The sequence below is a fragment of the Eptesicus fuscus genome, chromosome 9, assembly GCF_027574615.1.
Source record: "Eptesicus fuscus isolate TK198812 chromosome 9, DD_ASM_mEF_20220401, whole genome shotgun sequence".
Classification (NCBI taxonomy): domain Eukaryota; kingdom Metazoa; phylum Chordata; class Mammalia; order Chiroptera; family Vespertilionidae; genus Eptesicus; species Eptesicus fuscus.
This window is the reverse complement of record NC_072481.1, coordinates 25,401,477-25,423,105: the sequence shown is the minus strand read 5'-3', so window position 1 is coordinate 25,423,105 and position 21,629 is coordinate 25,401,477. Positions and strand designations below refer to the sequence as shown.

Sequence of the window (21,629 nt, the reverse complement as noted above, 5' to 3'; positions counted from 1 at the left end):
TCAACTCCAGCCCAGCCAGCATGGCTCAGTGGTTGAGCACTGATCTATGAACAAGGAGGTCACAGTTCGATTCCTGGTCAGGGCACATGCCCGGGTTGCAGGCTTGATCCCCAGTGTGGGGTGTGCAGGAGGCAGCTGATCAATTATTCTCTCTCATCACTGATGTTTCTATCTCTCTCCCTCTCCCTTCCTCTCTGAAATTAATAACAATGTATTTAAAAATAAAAATTATGAACTCCAAGAAAACAAAAAGTTATACAAGAAAGCAAATGAAAAAAAAAGCAAATAAAATAATTTACTTATAATTATATTCAATCACCCACTCATTCTTTCTCTCCTTCAACAACCACCTACCGAGCACCTACTATGTGCCAGAATGGTTCTAGTGCTAAGGCTACAGAAATAAACAAAACAGACAAAAACCTCTACTCTTTTGGAACTTCTAACAGGAGGGGGGAGACAATAAACTAACATATAATCTGTTAGGTTGTATTAAGTGTTATGAAAAAAATTAAGATGAGTAAAGGAGACAGAAAGTGACAGGCAGTGAGTGGGGGTGGGCGGTAAGATGAACTGAATGAAGCGAGGGAGTGAATCACATAAATATTTGAAAGCAAGCAGAGGAAGTGAAAGGCCTGAGGCAAGAATATGCTTGTGGTGTTTGAGAAACAGGAAAAAGATGAGGGTTCCTGGAGCTGAGCAAGGAGAGTGGCAGAGGATGGATGAGTTTAGAGAGGAAAGACACAACAGGGGTAAATCTCACAACCATCCCCTACAGTACTGTGTGGCTCAGCTATAAGCCATTTAATATAACAACACAAAAATACCAGTTTAAACAAAAACTGTGGCATAACTACATTTGGAAGATGGGAAAAGGAGAAGTTTATGCAGGTATATGTGTGGCAAGTTAAATGTTAATATCCTAGAGTAGGAAGTCAATAGATAATTTCTAAAGTTGAAAAAAATCAGAAAATAGCAGAAAAATAATCACATTATTTATAAATTTGGAATTAAAACCTGAAAAATCTGTTCAAAGAGTTAAAAATAATTGACACTTGGAAGCAGAAGTCTGGGGTGGAGAGGGTAGTTGGTAGTTTTTATTATAAGTGTTTTGGTATACTTCAACTCTTAAAAATATGTACATATTACTCTAATAAAATATAAATTAAAGAAGAAAATTAGCTGTCACTACATAAATCAATCTTCCGAGATTAAACTGTTTATAACCAAGAACTTGTTTAAAAAAGATATATATATCACCAAATATATCTCAATTGAAGATAAGCATTTACTGAAAATTTACTATGTGGCTGGCAGTCTAAGTCTTGATATCCTAATAGAGGATCTTTCTCAAAAGAAACTTTAAATTTAGTTGCTCTGTTCAAGGAGATCAGTTCTCCCACGTCAAAGAGCAGAGGTGGCAGTACAGAGTGGCAGTTGAGCCAAGTTACCTGCTGGCCATCTCAATGGCATCCTTATTGGGTGGAGGAATGAGGAAACAGACAGATGGCACCATGGCCTCATTCCCTGTGGGGCTGATCACTTTCCACTTGGTCCTCTGGGAATTATCTTCTAAAACACATTCATCATTCTTGCAAATAGTAATCTGAAGAGACAGATTTATAAGTTATTGCTAATGGATAAATCAACAAACCATTATTACCTGGCACCTGATCCCAAGGCTACAAAATCCTCAAGAAAAATCATTTTGGAGATCTGCCATCACTTAGTGAGAGTCCCTAATTCTGACAAAAAGATATCATGTAAAAATACACAACACAGGAAAGGTTGTGGACATCAAATAAATCCAGGAAGCAAGTGTTCATGAAATGCCTGTTACATGTCAAGTAACTCAGTGACTGAAGGGTAGAAGGAGACAGTAAGACCTCCAAGAGCAATCTTCCATACACACAACCATTAGAGTGAAAATTAAAGGGACATGAGTACTCACAACTTCGCTTTTGATACTTCCTCCTCCTCCCTTTCTGTTGTCCCACCCAAATCCCTGAAAATGTTTAAGTAGTTGGAATCACCAGTTCTTTCTCTTGGATGATAAGTAACCAACAGTATTACCCCTATTTTATGGACAGAATTGAGACAGAAAAGTACAGAAAAAGTCACTCATTCTTTTGTATAACAAATATTTATGGAGCCTACTATCTACCTGGAAGTATGCTAGGCCACTAGAGATAAAAATGGAGAAAGGTTAAGCTGACAAACATGGTCTATATTCCACATATTCTGGTGGGATATACAGCTACAATACTAAATGACACATGCAATTTACTGAGAATGCACAGGAGGGACATGACCCAGTCTTGGCTAGAGAGGTAAAGAAAAATTATTCAGGACCCTGAAGCCACGTTAAGGAATTCAGACTTTCTACAAAGAAAAGGGAATTGCTGTGGGACTTAAGCAGGGGAATGACACTTGTTTGTAAGTGCTGGTGGTAGGATAAAGAATGCACTGGATGGGGGTGGGGGGGGGGGGGTAAGATGAACTGAATGGAATGATCCAAGTGAAAGAACCTTGTTTCAATTCTAAATGTTAAAAACTCTAGTATTTGATCTTTCCTCATTATCATAGTCCTGACCGAAGGCTTCCCTTCTCCCTTCCCTTCCCTCTAGAGACAGAAATATCCTTTCCACCTCCTTACCTCGATCTGCCGGTAATCACAGATGGCCTTCACAGAAATGGTGCTCTTTAGCACATGGTCGGGACTGCGTGGCTTTAGCTGAACAATTGTTTTTGATCTCCCAACAAGACTGGCAACAGAACTCTTGGACTGTATAAGCTGTTCCTTCTCATCCTACAAAGTGAGAAGAAAATCAGAAGGACACTGTTGCTCCTCAGGGTGGCTAACAGAGAAAACTGAGTGCTCCACTTGCTCAGAGAAGGTCACTTCTCAGTTAAATGATCCTTGGTGGAGCCGTCTTAGAAACACAAGGATACAGAAGAAAGGAGACTGTTTTTGTCTTCTACCAGGTGCTTTTGTACTCAAATTGTGCAGTTTTCTCCCTGTGCCCTTTCAATTAACCAACCATAAAGCAGCATGCAAAATAACAAAACATAAAACAAAAAAAGAACGTCTAGCTGCCAAATACAGCTTTAAGTTAGCAAAGGATTTCCCCAAATAAGTTCAGAGAACATAGACGTCAAAAACAATAATAACAACTATGTTGTTATTGTTGTTATTATTCAATTTTTCACTGGTAGAAGCCAGTTCTTGCCTTCTGCTTAGGAGAAGCCAGAGTTAAGCTCTTTAAGTTTTTAAAAATAATTATATCTACCACAAATATTTTATGGTAGTTTCTAAAACTGAATCAAACTTTCTCCAGAAAGATCTTAGGTCTTCAACCAACAATCAATGCAGTTGGTGAAGGCATCATGACAAATGATTTAGGATTTACCTTTTAGTATCTTGCTGTGCGATAGCCATGTAAATTGGATAGGTTTGAAAGCAGTACCATGCAAAATTAAAACTCTCAAGTCTCTGCAAACCCAATTATCTTAAAAACTAATGAACCTCTTGTCAACAAAATTGGTAGCAATCTACTGCCAATTCCATTAAAGTAAAAGATTAACCAGGATGTTTCAAGCCCATTTTGAGGTATAAAAACTCCCCAGAAGAGGACTTTCTTAGGATGGAAGTAAATGTAATGAGAATAAAGAGTTAATAATGTTAAGAAATGCCATTAAGGAATTAAGAATATGCAAGTAAAAAAAGAAAGAAATGCTTAAATAAACTACCTTTGCCTGTCCCAGGGAGCATGATTGGAAGAAATACAACTTTAACTTATTAGTTAAGAAAGAGGAATGGAATATATCAGGGAGACAGCCACACGGTTCCATACTTGAGAGCTGGTCTACCCATGCCATTTTCCTTGCAATAAAGAAGTCAATTTCTGTCTAACCCACAGCCAAACATCTCAAACTCCAGAGACCAAGTGCTCAGCGCGGTAAAAGTTCTGCAAAGAACCAGATGCCAGGACAGATGCTCCCGAACCTGACGAAAAGCTGAGGACAAGCTGAGGAGCAGACCCAGGTGACTCCATGCCCAGATGATGCCGCCAACCCGATGCCCCTGACCTGGAGAGGAGGGAACAGAGCAGCGACCCTCGAGAAGAGAAGATATAACAATTGCAGAGGAGTTACCCTACAACAGGAAGGTACTCTGTGGGAGGGAGGAGATAATAGCCAAGGATTATTATATTCCTCCTTCATACTTGAAGTACCTCCAAGAGAGACATTCTAGAGACAACATCTGAAAATCAGCTTTTTACCCTTCATTCCAAATTAATTAAATTAACAGATTATTTTCCCAGTTAAAACACTGAATGTAAACCCATTCATAGGTTTACAATACCTGCAAATATATTTTAAAAATTAACTAATGCTCACAAATGCCCAAGTCTCACCCACACAAAAAATGGCACTGTTTGGTATTATTCTGCTTCCTTTATAGTTGTCTGTTGAAATGTGACAATTCCCTGGCTTCTCATACAGAAAAAGTAATTTCCCCATTACATACATATTTCTGTCTCACTGTGAGATGTACCTTGAGCCTTGCCTTGCCAACTCTATGTAATAATACATTCACTAAATGCAAGTAGCCCTGCTGCTGATTTACACCAGCACTCCTGAAGGAATAGCTCACTGGAAGAAATAAATATAAAACTGTTTTGGATTAAATACTGAATGCAGTAATATTTAAAAAGTAAATATTGCTACATCAATAAACTGAATATTGCATTATATATAAAGATTTAATGTCCTTAATTAAATTCCATTTTCTAGAGCCTCATCATTACCAAAAGAACGTTGTGAAGGAGGAAAAATTTGGTTCAGGTCTAGTTCATTGGGAGTTTTTGTTTTAAAAATTCTCTTCACATGAGAGACTTAAAAAGAATTTTATGTCAATCCCCTTCGACCCTATACCTCATCTTTGGCTCCAACTACTGAACTGAAATAGTTAGGAACAATGCAAAGAAAGTATGATGAGCACTAAGTGGCTCAAGGGGAGATGACTAGGCCTTTACTTCAATAACATACCCAAAGGAATCTTATTAGCAACCTCTTTAAGGAAAGAAAAGAGAAAAGAAAAAAGAAAGAAAAACTGATTAAATTCCATTAGAATGTGAGGCAAACGTTATAACAATGACCCACTGCCCTGTAGCTTTCAAGGATATAAACAGCAGCAGCTGAGAGGGTTTACTCTGTTTCTCAGAGTATGTTTCTGTAATCATCCCACTGATGCAACACCCACCATTGAGTCCTGGAGCAAGTCCTCAAGGCGGGATAAGCTGGTGTTGTGGTCACAGGAATATTTTCGTTTGATGGAGTCTTGGAGGTTCCTCAAGAATGACTCCAGGTCTCGTGCATCACTGAAGAACTGTGGGGATAGAAGGAAGGCATGCCTTGTGTTCATTACATCACAACACCAAGATCTTAACTGAGAAAGAAAAATCCTACCATGCAGAGTTGAGCAAAGCTGATTAGACTCTCCGGAGAGTGATATTTCATTACAAAGACCATGAAAGTATAAACCGGAGGCTTTATATTGCCTCAGCCGGGAAATAGTGCTGGCCAGCACAAAGCCTACTGAACCCCATGGAAAAGTCAGTCTGTTTCACCCTCTCAGAAATCAATGCTCATTCCTCTTTACTTCTGACTAGAAACAGCACTTGGTTGTGAGGTATAGTTCACAAAAGCCTAGATGCTGAGTTATCAAATGTTTTAATTTATTGATGTAATTACAACATGATCAGGAAGATGATTTAACTTAGGACAAAACCAAACAGAGATAATAGTTTATTTCCTCTGCCCATCCTCACTTGAAAACAAGTAGTATATTTTGCATGCTGTGACAAATTGTAGAAAAAAATGATCCTAATATTTTACAGGTCTTCCCATCAAGAGATAGAGTCAATTTCTCTTCCCCTTGAAGCTGGGCATGGCCACATGACTTCCTCTGGCCACTGGCATGTTAACAAATGTGACAGCAGAAGCAAGTACGTGTGACTGGGGCTTCCTCTCTTTTGCTGCTTGTGGAACACAGGCACACTGTGAAGAAGCCCAGGATAGCCTATTGGATGCTAGAGACAGTCAGACATATGAGTGATGCCATTTGGGACCAACCAGCCCCCAGTCTGCCTGCCTGCCAGCTGCCTGCAGCCAGGCAAGTTGAGAAAAACCACTCAGCTGAGCACAGCTCAAATTGCCAACCCATAGAATCATGATCTAACTAAATAATTGTTATTTTAAACCACTAAGTTTTAGGTTGCTGGTTTATACAACAGAAGATCACTGACACAGATAACTTTTTTGGCTTTTTAAAAAATACATTTTTATTGATTTCAGAGAGGAAGGGAGAGGGAGAAAGAGATAGAAAGATCAACGAGAGAGAATCATTGATCAGCTGTCTCCTGCACGCCCCCCACTGGGGATCAAGCCCGCAACCCAGGCATGTGCCCTTGACCAAATCAAACCTGGGACCCTTTAGTCTGCAGGCCGATGCTCTTTCCACTGAACCAAACTGGCTAGGGCCACAGATCAGTTTTTAACCTTGCCTTTCCCATATATAGGGGTGAACAAAAGTAGGTTTACAATTTTGAGTACACAAAACAGAGTTTATTCTTGCATTATTATTTATTAACTAGAGGCCCGGTGCATGAAATTCGTGCACGGAGGTGGGGGATTCCTCAGCCTGGCCTGCAACCTCTCCAATCCAGGACGCCTCGGGGGATGTCCAACTGCCTCTCACAATCCGGGACCACTGGCTCCTAACCACTTGCCTGCCTGCCTGATCACCTCTAACCCCTCTGCCTGCCTGCCTGATCGCCTCTAACCACCTCTGCCTGCCTGTCTGATCACCCCTAGCTGCTCCCCTACCAGCCTGATCACCCCTAACTACTCCCCTGCTGGCCTGATCACCCCTAACCGCCTCTGCCTCACCCTGCACCCAGGACCCAGGATTCCCTCCTCCGGATGGTTGCAGGCACCCAGGACCCGGGCCAGCCACAGCCACAGGGGACCGTGGGCGGGCGGCTTTGCCTGGGCCGCAGCCGCAGGCGCCCAGGACTGCGGGGCGGGCAGATTGTCCCTCTCCCAGGCCACAGCCTGGCTGGTCCCCATGCCTTTTTCGTGAACTCATTTGTGCCTGGCTGTTCCCCAGGCCATTCTCCCCAGTGTTGAGTGTCTGAGCAGTTCCTATGCAAGGGCATGAGGACACCAGGGCGCGAGGGTGTGATGACCATTTTCATATTAGCTCTTTATTAGATAGGATTATTGTATTTCCATATAAACTGTAAACCTACTTTTGCCCACCCCTGTGTATATGCACAGACACACAAAATCTCTTGCCAGAATAAAAACAAATATTCTTCTCATCCTCTACAACATACACACACACAGTTACACATAAACATGCACACAGAAAAACACAAAGCCCACATACCTGAAAGTAAGCAGTATTCTCTTTCACATGCTGCTCGACACACAAGCACAGCTGTTTCATCCACTGCAACTGGGACTGGACAGCGGCACTGTAAGCCTGCAACCACCAAGCACAGACAGCAGGGCATGAGATTAATTGACCCAAAATACGCGTGCAATGCTCCCTTCCAAGGACAAGGCTGCTAATGACAGAGAGGATACAGAAGATACATGGCGATACTTGATTGGCAGCCGCTCAATGCTTCCATAAGCAAGAGGCTTGTCTTTTATCCAACATGATTTTGTTAGAAGGGGTTACATAGAAAAGGCCTCTTCCACACTCGGTTGCAACTACATGATCTGGCCAGCAAAACCCAGGCATAAATAAACCCTCCTGGATTGCTCCACTTCTCTGGGCAAAGGCACCACATCAACAAGAGACAGGACCTATCCGGACAGTTATTTGGAAAATATGTGGTCCAAGCCATTTTCCCCATGAAGTTAGGATTCAATCTTGTTTCTCGTAGTATTGCCCATAGACCATCAAAACTGTTTGCAGTCTTCTGGGGGCTGGGATGAAAAGGGAGAAACGCCAAGACAAACGATCCTGGGCATTTCCTCCAGGTCCTGCAGCAGAACAAAGCCTCTGATTTGAGTACTTTTATAAACAACCACCTCTGAGCACTTGGCCCTTACATGTTCTCAAGTCACATACCTCCACAGTCTGCTTGGCTGGGTGGTTCTCAAGTGATAGCAGCTCTGCTGTATCTTGTAGAGACCGAAACACATCCTGTTTTTCCTCCAGTTCCATTGTCAACTCCTGAAAATTGAATTCAACTTTATGCAATAAGTGCTATTAAGGGAAGAGTAGCAATAAAAGGCTCTGTTCCCTGCCCTGCCTTTAAAAAGCCTGCAACACTGTGGCTAATGCCAAAATGAGATGCATGAACAATACATGCCAAAGGATTTCAGAGAAGAGCAAAAATGCTGGAATTACTGGCAAATGATTCACAAAGGACTTGGGACCCCAGCCAGAGCTGAGTAAGTGGGAGAACACAGGATGAGCACTGGAAGCAGAGAAAGGAAATAGCTTGGCCAGAGTGGCCAGTTCATGGCAGCACCCACTAACACCGCACCTGACACAACAGTGGATCTGTATCACTGACTGGTTGGCTTTGCTAAGACTATTCCCTTAGACTATGGTGTCCACCTCTGGCTCGAAATTCTATTCACATTACAGGACCCAGTTTAGATGCCAGCTCTTCTGTGAAGCTGGGTACTGAACCTTAGGATCAGATTTGACTGGTCCTCCTTGATGCTTTCCAAGCACCTTATTTACATTTCTTTCAGGGCTTTATTTCCATCCTCATACAGACTGTTTATTGTATTATCATATCTATTATTTCTTCTTTACTTCAGAAGGATCCTATACCACTCTCTATTCAGGAATAGCTTATATTAAAAAAAAAAAACACACCACACTTCTAAATTAATGGAATTAAAGTATCTAAAGTGTTAGTAAAAACGTTTCCTATTTGCAGAGGGTTTATAAAATGTTTAAAAATCCTCTGAGATGTAGAAATACTAAAAGTAGCAAAAAATAACCCTACTTATTTATATACATATTTCACTGAAAAGAATACAAAGCATTGTCCCATAGTCCAATGCTGAATTTTCCTTCCCATTTCACAAAAAAAGAGATTGATCACGGCCAGTGTGTCTCAGTGGTTGAGCACTGACCCATGAACCAAGAGGTCACCTGTTTGATTTCCAGTCAGGGCACATGCCTGGGTTACAGGCTCCATCCCTAGTAGGAGGCATGCAAGAGGCAGCTAATTGGTGTTTCTCTCTCAATGTTTCTATCTCTGTCTGTCCCTCTCCCTTCCTCTCTCTCTCTAAAAATCAATAAAAACTTACTTTTTAAAAAAGAAATTGAGACCAAAAAAATTATTAAATGGAGAATTCAGCATTTCTGAGAAGCCAAGAGTATACTTCAGTTAAACAATACTAAGATTATTAGTTATTAAATCTTACTGAGTCTTTTATAAATCCCTGTGAAGGGGTACTATTATCCCATTTTACAGAGGTCCAGAGAGATTAAAAAATGTACTCAAAGTCACTGAGCTAGTAAGTGGAGGGATAAGTTAACTTGGGTCTAGTGCACTCTGAAGCCTATAATCTTAACCACAAAGCTATATTGCTTCTGAAATGACTCTACTTGCATGCTGCTCCATGAACCCAAGACTCTGCCTTTCTCAATGCATTCTAAGTAATTCATTCCAGGGCTGGATTTCCCTCTCTCCATGGATACTTCTCACATATACAGATGCATTAAGCAGGGTCCCTATTTCTGTCTAGCAGAATGAAAATCCAGGAACCCTAGCTCTCAGCAGGCTAGACCCTCTGTCTCCTTCTGCTGCTATTACATAAATATGACAGGCATGTTGTGCTAGACTCACTGAGAAGTAATTTTTCTTGGCTGAGATATTAGGATTGTTGTCACTCCAATCATATGCTAGTTCCTCTTCCTCTTTCTCATTCAACCAAATTAACTCAGCTGTAGCTCTGGAAACAAATTTATGCAGGCTTTGAAGGTGCCTCATCCGGAAGCTAGAAGTTTCCTAGACAAAGCAAGGATTACAAAGTTAAACCACCAGCCTTTCATCTGCAGAAGATAGTACACTTGACATCAAAGTGAAGAGTAACTCAGGAAATGAATTGTGTCTTGTTTTTTAAACTCTGGGTGCTTCTCCATTGACTTAGATTTAGTACAAGTTTGGCACAGGATTCCAGAACCCTTGTCAATTTTAGCTAAAAGTTGGAACTCACCTGGCCTTTGTGGGGCTCCCTGGATAAAGAATGATCCTGGGCCCGTCATACTCTGAGCAATCTTGAATGACAGGAAGGAAGACTACAGGGAGAAGTCCCTTCCCTATCAACCTCAAACTTTTAGTTTTGGTGTCTCAAAACACAGGTAACCGCCCTGACTGGTTTGGCTCAGTGGATAGAGCATCGGCCTGCAGACTCAAGGGTCCCGGATTCGATTCTGGTCAAGGGCATGTACCTTGGTTGCGGGCACATACCCAGTAGGGAGTGTGCAGGAGGCAGCTGATCGATGTTTCTCTCTCATCGATGTTTCTAACTCTCTGTCCCTCTCCCTTCCTGTCTGTAAAAATCAATAAAATATATTTTAAAAAACAAACAAACCACAGGTAACCACTGCTTTGGGAAAGCAGGATAGCTCAGATAGCTCTACTTAAAACTTTCTGGGGCAGTGGTTCTGCTCCATTAAGAAAATATTATATACATATGAACAATGGCAAAGTACATGATGTAATTTAATAAACAGAAAACGAAAACAGTCAAATTAGGGAAAGGAGGTGTTGGGAGGAAACCAGATTCTCCAGGAACAGAACACAGAGTTAGTCAGTTTACCTTCAATTTACAATACTGCGTCTCCAGCTTTCCAAGAGTTTCAACATAACTAGTATGAAAATTCTGAGACATTTTTCCCTGATAAGAAAGGAATGAAACAGGAACACATTAGAGATAGGATAAGTAAACTATATTTATGACATGGTTTCAAATATGTAAACATTACGTCTGCACACAGGTAGAGACCACCTACTCTGAGAAAACAGAAGCTTAGATAATAAACTTCTGGGTCAGATTTTACAGCTTGGAGCAGCACTACACGAGGAACAGTTCAGCAGGGAGAATACTGTCTTATTATTCTAGTAATTCTGGAAAGTTTCTTAACAAAAAAACAAAACCTATGCCTAAGGATTCCAAAATCATTCAACTTCTTTTTTGAAGTGGAGAGCTGAAGTAAAAAAAAAAAAAAAAAAAAAAAGGAGCCCAGCTGGTGTTGCTCAATGGTTGAGCATTGACCTCTGAACCAGATATCACAGTTTGATTCCTGGTCAAGTCACATGACGGGATTGCAGCTCAATCCCCAGTGTGGGATGTGCAGGAGGCAGCCAATTAATGATTCTTTCATCATTGATGTTTCTAGCTCTCGCTCCATCTTCCTTCCTCTCTGAAAGCAATCTTACCTTATAATAGACAAATATGCAAATTGACTGCACCTTCGCTACGCCCAAGCCACGCCCACCAACCAAGCCACGCCCACTAGGAAACCGTTGCAGGGACGTTGGGGTGTGGCGGAGCCCAAGGCCGGGAAAGCCTCGGGCACCAGCGGGGAGCCTGCACAGATCGCAGGCAACGACCAGGGGGTCGGCTCCTGCGATCCTTAGCAGGGATGTTGGGTGCGGCCGAGCCCAAGACCACCGCCCGGGGCCAAGCCCCGACCCTGAAAGAAGGCAGAAGGCGGTGGCCACAGCCAAGGCCTGGGTCCCCGGTGCCGGCAGAAAACTGGTGCAGGCAGCCAGGTGAATGAAGGTCTATTGCACGAATCTTCATGCAAACGGGCTACTAGTAAAAATATATTTTAAAAAAAGAAATTAAAAAATGGGAAGGTAGAATGAGTAAAGAAGAGAGACCGAACAATTTTTCTACACCAGCTCTCTACTGCAGACAGAAGGTGAAGTGGAAAGAGCATGAACTTTTGGAACAGAGGGTCTGAGTTTGGAAACTGCATCCACTACTTACCAATACTGACCTTAGCTTTCAGGATCACTTCATTTTTGCCAAAAAGAGTTAATAAAAAAAGTATCTTTCCCACAAGGTTATTTCAAGAGCAAAAGGACATTTCATGTGAAAAGGAGTTTGCTGTAAAGTGCTGCTTATGGTTACCATTCCTTGCCAAAGCCCCCTTCTCCTTAGGGACAGCTGTATCGTGCGTACTGCCCTGTTACCCACCCTGACTACCTCCCTAATGGATTCTGACTGCCACGCACCTCATACAACCTGGCCTCTTTGACACTTGAGCCCAGCTCTTCCACACTCGTATGGATGTGCTGCTGTGTTTCCAGCTGCAGCTCCACACTAGGCAGGTCATTGCCCCACTCTGCTCGCTCCAGTTTCATCTGAAAAAGAAAAACACATATATAATAACTTACTGCTAAGTTGGCAGAAAAAGAAAATTGTCACAATCAACTTTTGGACAAGGGGGCTAGAGGCAGAGGATTGGCAAAAGGATATCTCCATTATGATCTCGTACAGAAAAATATGCCATAATCACCCCCCAAGGAGCTAGAAACTAAACCCCACCAGCTACAGCAGCAGAGGCAGGCTTTTGCTGCTGCATTATGGGAAGATGTTCCTAAATTTACCAACCAGGAAGGTGTTTCCACTGGCTGAAGATGCTTAACTTTATAGTTCAGGCATTTCCCTTTATAGAGTCTCTTCATTTCACAATAAAAATGGATATAAGAAAGAAATATCTGAAAATAATAAGCTTCATTCACGGCATCAACTATTGGCCAATGAACTTTAAAACATTAGCTTGTCTTTGAATGTTTTTATTTATTGGTACATGGGGACTCCATCATCAGAAGATGGGAAATATCTCACACAAACAAAAGGGTTAGAAGGATAAGGAGGACAATATTGAACTTGAACCATTATCCAAGAACAGCTGTCGCCAACTGATGGTCTGTGAAGTCCGAAAGGTTGGCAACCGCTGTCCTAGAATACATGTAAATAGTGCCCCCTAGGGATGTAAAGTACAGCATAGGGAATACAGTCAATAATATTACAGTAAATATGTATGGTGTCAGATGGATACTAGACTTATTGGGGTGATCACTTCGTAAGTTATATATAAATGCCTACTCGCTATGTTGTACACCTGAAACTAATACTATAATATTATGTCAACTGTAATTGAAAAACAGTTTTCTTTTCAAGTGCCCCTCAGCATTGTGAAACAAAGAAGCCTTGCTTAAATGTAAGAGTTATGGCCAAACACAAAAAGTGAAGAATTAAGCTTCTCTGCCAATGAGGAAATTTCAGAAACAATAACTGAGATTTATAGACTCTGCAACTTCTCCCACAAGCTCCCACTTGGAGCACAGTTAACTGAAGGGAACAAATTCTCTAATGGCTTTAAGTCAGAAAAGTCTATGCTATTCAGTGTGGAATTTTGAGGATCTGAGCTGATCCAATCCATTTAAAATTTAAGAAAACAGGAGTCTGAGTCCTAGGCAGCATCAATAATTAAGGGACACAGAGCAACATAGTCCTCTTAGATAAGTTGCTGTGCACTGTACAAGCATTTGGAATATTCACCCACCTGCATTTCTTCTACCCAAGACAGTAGTTCATACACAAATCGGAGATTGCCTTCATCTTCAGAGGACGAGATAGACACAAGTTCAGCCCGAGTCATGGGCTTTCGGAACCAGGAGGTAGAAGAAGAATGGGTTCCCTTGGTCAGGGGTTCTGCCTTCAGATGAGTAGTGGTTAAAGTAGAGGGTGGAACCAATTCAAGTGAAGTGAAGTGGCCCTTCCGATACAAGTTTGTGCACTCTAGGCGCAAGGTGACCAGCTCATCCTGCAGACGCATAACCCTGAAATGTAAGAAGAGAAAGGAGGAGACTTACATTTGTAATGTACTTTTTAAAATAAAATCTTCCCTATCCATTTGACAAGGATGAGGATATCAGAAAAGAAAGTGTTACATGAATGCAAAGTGATATTATTAACATCTTCATTGTACAGAGATGGCAGAGAGGCAAATATCAAATTACAGTGTTAACTAGAGGGAAGCAAATACCTGTGTATATAACCTGAAGGTGGTATAACAAAATAAACAATAGATTAGGGGGTCCAAAGATGTAAGTCTTAGTCTTGGCTCTGTATAAGCCATGTGTCTTGGGTGATCTTCATCCCCTTTGTGGGTCTTAGTTTCCTCCTCTACAAAGTGACGTATCAGATCACCAGCATTCTAAACCAGATCTGGTACCCACCCCTGCAGGCCACTCTGAAGTATGTGGGGTGTTATAAGATACCACAATGATTAGGAAACCCTACACTTACTTAGTGGGCAGGGCCTGCAATAAGGGGAATTTGTCCTCCACCATGAGAATTTCCCAGCCAAAATACCTGTAGTATTCCTGAACTCTAAGGTCAAGTCACAAAATTCAATACCTGACTCTTGAGCCATGAGCCTCAGCAGTAAGCAAACTTTCTGTATGAGTTCCATGTTCCTCACCTAAAAGCCAGTTCTTCTAGCTGGTAATAGTTCTCATCCCGTAGGATCTGGAGATCCACTTGCAGCTGCCTGATAAGACCTTCGCATTCCTGAATGTACATGATGACATCTGACTCGCACTGCACTGGTTGTCCTGACTCCAGGTGAGCAGCGTCCTGAGGGAGAAAGGGAGAGTAAGAGTGGGAACACTCCCATTGCTCCCACCCACTAGGACTAGGGAGCCAAGGGGCCCACTGAAATTCCAAGAGTAAGGAAGTAGCACAGCTGGAAGCCTCAAATGTTAACTTCAACTACTGGAACACAGGGCGAGAAGTGAAAAACTTGACATAAGAAGTGAGACAAAACAGTCAGAGACTTACAGCCTGCAGTGTATTCTTAGCTAGTGTCAGTTTTTCTTCACAGTTCAAAGCACCATTCTGGATTTTGTTTGCAATTTGTAGCAGCAATTCCAGCCTAAAATAAGATCAAAACCATAGTCAAGTGTAGGGCCCAAAGCATCCCAGTAATGTCAGATCCGCTTCAGGCTCTGGACTCACCTCTCTACGGCTGGTCGAAGTGATTTCTCTCGCTCCAGCATCTCGATGATGAGCTTTCCCCACTCTTCTTCTACATCATTAGGGTGATATCCTTGAGGCAGTTTAATTCGGCCAAATTCAATCCACACCTAAAAAAACCCAGAGATCCTTTTAGTCCAAAGCACAGCCATGCCCCAGGTCCTGGTTTTAATTTATTCTTTGCCATCACTTCTTGCTTCTTTACCCAGCCATTTAGCAGTTTTCCCATTGTCTAATAATAGACAACATAGGAATATTTAGCAGTACCTCTCCTTGAGGTGAGAGCAAAACAATCACCTCTAAATGCTGGGACTCCTGCTCTAAAGCCTTCCATTCCTGATACATGTTACATAACTCCTCCTGTCCTCTCAATAACCCCCATTCAAATGCCCATCTCTATAGCTCCAAATTCTCTAGGAATCAAAATGTGAGTGGAAGTCTCTTTTCTTTCCATCTTAGGGAAGACTTAGTTTCTCTGAGAAATAAGAAAACTCACACAAAACTCTAAATTTCTGAATGCATGTTACTTTTTAAAAAAGATTTTTTGTTTTGTTTTTTGTTTGTCTGCTTTGTTTTCTTTAGGGGAGAAAGAGAGGGAGGGAGAGAGGGAGAGGGAGAGGGAGAGGGAGAGGGAGAGGGAGAGGAAGAGGGAGAGGAGAGGGAGAGAGAGAGGGAGAGAGAGAGAGAGAGAGAGAGAGAGAGAGAGAGAGACAGAGAGAGAGAGATTGATGTGAGAGCAAAACATCCAGCAGCTGCTTCCTGCACACCCCCCTATCAGGTATGGAGCCCACAACCTGGGCATGTGCCCTGACTGGGAATTGAACCAGCAACCTTTAGGTGCATGGCACAACGTCCAATAAACTGAGTCACATAGCCAGTGCTAAATGTATCTCACTTTTCAATAGGCCCTTTAGAAAATGTAGATGGTTTCTACTGCCCCTTTCCACAAATTTTCAAGACCAGCCGAGAATGATGCCAGATTTGTCACCCTAGCATATTGCTGTTAATGCAGGCTGGGAAGAGGATGCAGGAGGTCTAACAAAGACACAACAAAAGAGCAAACCAGCAACCCCCAAGTCTCAGCAAAGGATAAGCTTCCTTACCTCCAATAACTTATACAATTCCTCAATTCTTGCTTTTTCTCTCTCCTTGGCCAGAATTTCTGTTTCTTTGAAGTGTATATACTGGTTATAAAGTGCCTACAAAATTAAAATGTGGTGAATAAATGGGTACAAACAATGTGGCCCAAATTTTGGTACCACCTCACCCAGAAACCAGCAGCAACAGCTCCGAGACTTATTCCTCAGAATTAATTTATAAAAAATCAATGCAAGTCCATAATTTTACCTTTAGTTCAACAGGGTTCTGGGGAAAAGATTTATCTGACATCAATATTGTATGCTGTTTGATCCAGGGAATGAGGGAGTCCACTCGGCTTTGGTATTCTTGCCACCTGGAGTCTACTTCCTAATGTCAAAGGGTAAATACCACACATTTTCATTCTGATTAGCAGTATAAAAAACAAGCACATCAGAAAGTAGCTCAGGCCACCCCAAACCACATAAAATCCTTTTCCTGTTCAGTGTAACACTCAGAGTCCCAGTTTCAAAGCTCCTCAAGGGCTCCCAAGATGGGATTCAATTTCCTGACACCTAGAATAGTCTAGGCTAGATGCTACAAAATTAGTGACAGACTCACTCCCAGGGACCAAGGACAATGACCGTGTATGAATACGGTATAAATCCAGTTTGCTCTGTATAAAAATGCTCTGTATACCATGAGAAATATGGTTGACTCAATACATTCTACCCAAACAAATCAAAGTCAGAAGGTATTTTAAGTGTTCTTTTACCGTAGCACTGATCCCTTCTCCACCCTCAGGGACTTTAGGGAAGGCATCATAAATCGAAGACACATAAGTGATTACAGACTTTTCATCTGGAGATGGCACATCCACATCTGAGAGGAAGGGTAAGAAATGTCTTAGTCAGAACAAAGGAACCTTCCAGGAGAAGGAACAGTAAATATTGCCAAACATACTTAACTTGGGTCCACTCTCACCTTCTGCATCCAGTAGCCGCGTGACGCCCAGTCTTTCTGCCACTTCGAAAGCCTGCTCCAGATTCTCACGGTTACTCTGGATCTGTACCCTCTCCATGTCTACCAGATCAGGCCTGTAAAAGTCCACCAACACACATGGAAGGTCACTGTCTACACGCCACACATGAGTTCACACAAAGAAAACCTTAAAAGTACCTAGTACTAACTCCATTTTCAACTGCACTCCAGGAGCCCAGTACTCCCCAATTCAAAACTTACACAGCCGTAGCCTTGTTGTGTTTCAAGGGAAAGGTATCATAAGCTACTACAGAGTGAAAATTGGGGGGCATGTTTATGACCACTAAAAGTGTATTAATTTTTATTTTTGTCATTCAAAATTCCTGTCTTCCTCGCTCATCTCACTCCAGCCACCTGCTCTTCCTCAGCTCTCTAAGCAAACCTCCACATCAGGCCCTCTGTACTCGCTACTTCCTCCAACTGAAACACTCTGACCCCTAGAGGCCTGCATGACTCACGCCCTCAGGGCTCTGCTCCAACATCCTCATCAGAGAGACCATCTCTGACCCTCTGTCCAAAATACCACAACCCCCCATCTGTCACTCTCTATCCCTCCATTGCACTTACCACTGTAGGACAGCAAACATGTATTTGTATGTTGCCTAATAAACAAATAACCTCCATGAAAGCAAGAACTTGGAATTGCTGTTTTGTTCACTGCTATTTGTGTCCAGTGCCTAGAACAGTGGTCGGCAAACTCATTAGTCAACAGAGTCAAATATCAACAGTACAACGATTGAAATTTCTTTTGAGAGCCAAATTTTTTCAACTTAAACTTCTTCTAATGCCACTTCTTCAAAATAGACTCGCCCAGGCCATGGTATTTTGTGGAAGAGCCACACTCAAGGGTCCAAAGAGCCGCATGTGACTCGCGAGCTGCAGTTTGCCGATCACGGGCCTAGAACACTAGGAGTTCAGTACACATTCCTTTTTAAATGAATACAATGAATCAGATTCTTGATTCTTGGTTGAGGGGGAAAGTGACATAATAATTAATTACAAACAAGAGATGAGAAGAAGCCCCTCCAGGCATACTGAAATTCTACTGCATCTACCTGTATCGATGAATAAGTGCATTGAACATCTTCCCATCACTCCAGCAGGAGGAAAAGTTGGTGCACTTGATTCCGGTGTAACCAGCTGTCACCTTCTGGGTCCATAGGAGCAGCTTCTCCTTGGCTGACATGTCCCCGGACTCTCCACTAATGTAGATGTCAGAGATCTGCCAAAGATAGGACATGGAGTAACCTTCTCCCTTCAGACATACGGCTCTTAGAAGAAGGTTTGGGCAGGGAAGGCATGGTCTCTCAGACATCTCCATTAAGTGCAGCAGGGAGTAACCGCCTCCCTGGTGGTCAGTACAGGGACAATCGACAACAGGCACTTTTGAGTCTCTGAATATTAATTTTATAAACTCAACTCATAATAGGTTAGATTAAACATGAGCAGAAGATACTTTAAAATTCGGAAGAAAAAAACGAAAACACCAGGGCTAGGAACTTTTACTAATACTTTATTGAATATGAAAGAAAGCTGCAGGCTAATCTTACTAAGATGTCCAACAAAAGGCTATGAGAATAAAAGAATATGGGTAGCCTGCATGGAGTCTTGAAAGGGGAAATCAGTAAGTATTGCCTCTAAGATTTTGACAGTAAAATGGTGGCCTACCCAGCACATTCCAAGATTCTCGTCCCTTGATAGATACATTTCAATCAGGCTGCCAAACTTTGACAATGCCAGCTGATAAATTCATCCTACAAATCCATCCTCCACCCACCACCTCTCTGCTCTGACCCCATAGTCATCTGACAACCTTCAGATTATTATGTCCTTCCCATATAATATCCTAAAGCAACAAAATGCAGAGTGGCCATTTCAAATACTGTATCACTGGGCAGTTAAATTCTTTTTTTGTTTTGTTAATCCTCACCCAAGGATATTTTTCAATTAATTTTTTATTCTTATTGTAAATTAATTAAATTGCATCAATCAATCTCTAACAAGTATTATCACACTGTAAGTCTTCCCCTAAAACTCAATCAACTCCAAGTACAGGGGGTGAGGGGCAGCTACAGGATTGCAAAGCTGAGGACCCAACAATAATGGATAACAGCACCCAAGCCATCATCCCGTAAGTCCGGTGAAAACAGCCCCTCCCTGGTGCCAATTCTACTCCAGTTCTCCTTCACATTTCTAGCTATTGTTTCAATGACAGATCACCCCTCACCAGTGACCTATCCCAGTTCTTTCACTATAGCCCCTCACATACATATTAAGGCAACACATTGTTGGGCACAGGAAATAGATTTGTTGAAGTTAAAGGGATAGAACTTGAATAAACAAAATGAGTTTTTGTGTTTTTTACTCAAAAGGAAATTCCAGTTAATTGACATTGCATGACTGTATGTCCGGTACAACCACAGTCAGTCTGATAGTATTACCCATCTGCCAATCACAGTCTCTTTGTATATTGCACTGAAAATAGTTCAATGAACAGCTTTACTTGGGATTTTCTACAAAAGCTTTAATGAGACAGGGAAGTGTTTGGGTCCCTGGAGGGTTGGATTAAGGCCCTTCCTAGACTGTGAACTGAATGAGAAAAACGGGATTATTGTCACAGCCATCTCAGGAATTAAATTTGGCGTTTGTCCCTCTTCATTTAATACTCACACATGATGTGCACAGTGCTGTCCTTTGGAATACACAGAAGCTTTTACCTTAATCTGCCAAATGCAGAAACCCAGCTCCCGTGTCGGGGGGCTCTCTCCCTCCCGCCTTGCAGAGAGGGAGAGCAGCCTCACTGCCATTCCAGAGACCATGCACGCCTACCGTGTGAAGGCCTGATTCATTCCTTTTCTGAAACATATCTAGTAACTTCATTAGTTCTTAATAATTTGACAAGTATTTACTAAACAACTCATCTGTGCTTAACACAATTCCAGGCACCACAAAGAAGAACAAAAAAAGCGTAACACCATTTATTTATTCTGTTGTTATTTCTCGAGCAATCAACAACTATGTTCAAGGAGTTGTGTTTAAGTTCTTGGTATCTCAAGATAAAAGCACAACCTTGAGCTTCAAGTCCAAGCCATTTAGTAGAGGAGACAATATACTGTACAGACAGGTCAACACTGACAGAGATAAGCAAGTAACCCAACTAGCAATTCCAAGGAACTTCTCTGAGACAACAACATCTATGCGGAGTTTTAAGATATGAGTAGAAGTTAGCCAGGTGAAAAGGGGGGGACAAAAAACAGACATGCTTGCTCTGCAAGTTCTTAGTTAAGACATGCCATATCTGGCTGAAATAAGGCAGTCCGCAAACTTTCCCAAATGCTAACAGGTGAATGGAAGAAAGGAATGGAGGAAGGGAAGCTTTGTGGTTCTCTTGAATACATACACTTTTTGAAATTTATTTACACATACAATTGTTTAAAAATTAAGTGGTACATCTAATACATTAATGTTTTTCTTTTTTTAATATGCATTTTTATTGATTTCAGAGAGGAAGGGAGAGGGAGAGAAAACATCAATGATGAAAGAGAATCATTGATTGGCTGCCTCCTGCATACCCCCTACTGGGATGGAGCTCGAAACCCGGGCATGTGTCCTTGACTGGAATCGAACCCAGGACCCTTCAGTCCACAGGCCGACGCTCTATCCACTAAGCCAAACCAGCTAGGGCTGTAATGCATTAGTTTAATGCTTTTTCACTTTTACATTTCATAAAACCATGTTATTCAAACTCTGCATCTTTGACATCAATGTCTTTTCCACCAATAAATCTACTTAAAAAAAATAAAGCTGTTGTTTGAATATTCTAGAAAACATCTTCTACATTTCTAAGATTTCGGAGATACATGCAGTCACTGGAAATTTCACTCTCAGCCACAAGAATCCAGTTGCATTAACACTGGATTTTTTTTGTTTGTTTGTTTCATTCATTCTATTGGTGCTTACTTATGATTTCTGTAATGTGACCACTTGTTGTCTGTGGGTGTTTTATAAATATCTGAGCAATTTTAAGTTTTTAATGTGATTACTACTTATATATAATTATCTTTAACACCTCAAATTAGGAGGTTAAATTCCCAAGAACAGTAACTAAAACTTCCTTAAATTTTTGGTCTCTCCTTTTGTTTAATCAATTATGTCAGTTGATCTCTACAAAAACTGATATACTAGTAAATTGAACTAGCAGATGGTGACCCAAATTCATTCATCCTTTTCAATGAAATAACTATGATTTCACTGACAGACCAATAAGAAAGACTTTATAAAGTCAAATACAAAAAGAATCTCTTTTTTCTGAGGGCTAATTTCCGGAGGGAAAAAAGTCTTACCTTATATTTAGTCATATGTGGTTGATCACATGAAAAAGTTACATATAATTTAAGACCCAAAAG

General features: G+C 41.5%; 1 protein-coding gene across 1 annotated transcript in view; it reads right to left on the bottom strand.

Annotated features, from left to right (window-relative positions):
* Nucleotides 1-21,629, bottom strand: part of MACF1 (microtubule actin crosslinking factor 1) — a 239,421-nt gene that overhangs the window by 158,511 nt on the left and 59,281 nt on the right. Inside the window, exons 6-22 of the mRNA XM_054721590.1 lie at nucleotides 18,279-18,445; nucleotides 17,167-17,279; nucleotides 16,958-17,064; nucleotides 16,453-16,572; nucleotides 16,209-16,304; nucleotides 15,088-15,215; nucleotides 14,911-15,004; nucleotides 14,552-14,706; nucleotides 13,631-13,907; nucleotides 12,294-12,422; nucleotides 10,870-10,947; nucleotides 9,894-10,055; nucleotides 8,150-8,254; nucleotides 7,457-7,552; nucleotides 5,267-5,392; nucleotides 2,657-2,809; nucleotides 1,452-1,606 (exon numbers count right to left, since the gene is read on the bottom strand). Of these exons, the coding sequence (XP_054577565.1) occupies nucleotides 1,452-1,606; nucleotides 2,657-2,809; nucleotides 5,267-5,392; nucleotides 7,457-7,552; nucleotides 8,150-8,254; nucleotides 9,894-10,055; nucleotides 10,870-10,947; nucleotides 12,294-12,422; nucleotides 13,631-13,907; nucleotides 14,552-14,706; nucleotides 14,911-15,004; nucleotides 15,088-15,215; nucleotides 16,209-16,304; nucleotides 16,453-16,572; nucleotides 16,958-17,064; nucleotides 17,167-17,279; nucleotides 18,279-18,445 (2,261 nt within the window). The remainder of the gene's footprint in view (nucleotides 1-1,451; nucleotides 1,607-2,656; nucleotides 2,810-5,266; nucleotides 5,393-7,456; nucleotides 7,553-8,149; nucleotides 8,255-9,893; nucleotides 10,056-10,869; nucleotides 10,948-12,293; nucleotides 12,423-13,630; nucleotides 13,908-14,551; nucleotides 14,707-14,910; nucleotides 15,005-15,087; nucleotides 15,216-16,208; nucleotides 16,305-16,452; nucleotides 16,573-16,957; nucleotides 17,065-17,166; nucleotides 17,280-18,278; nucleotides 18,446-21,629) is intronic.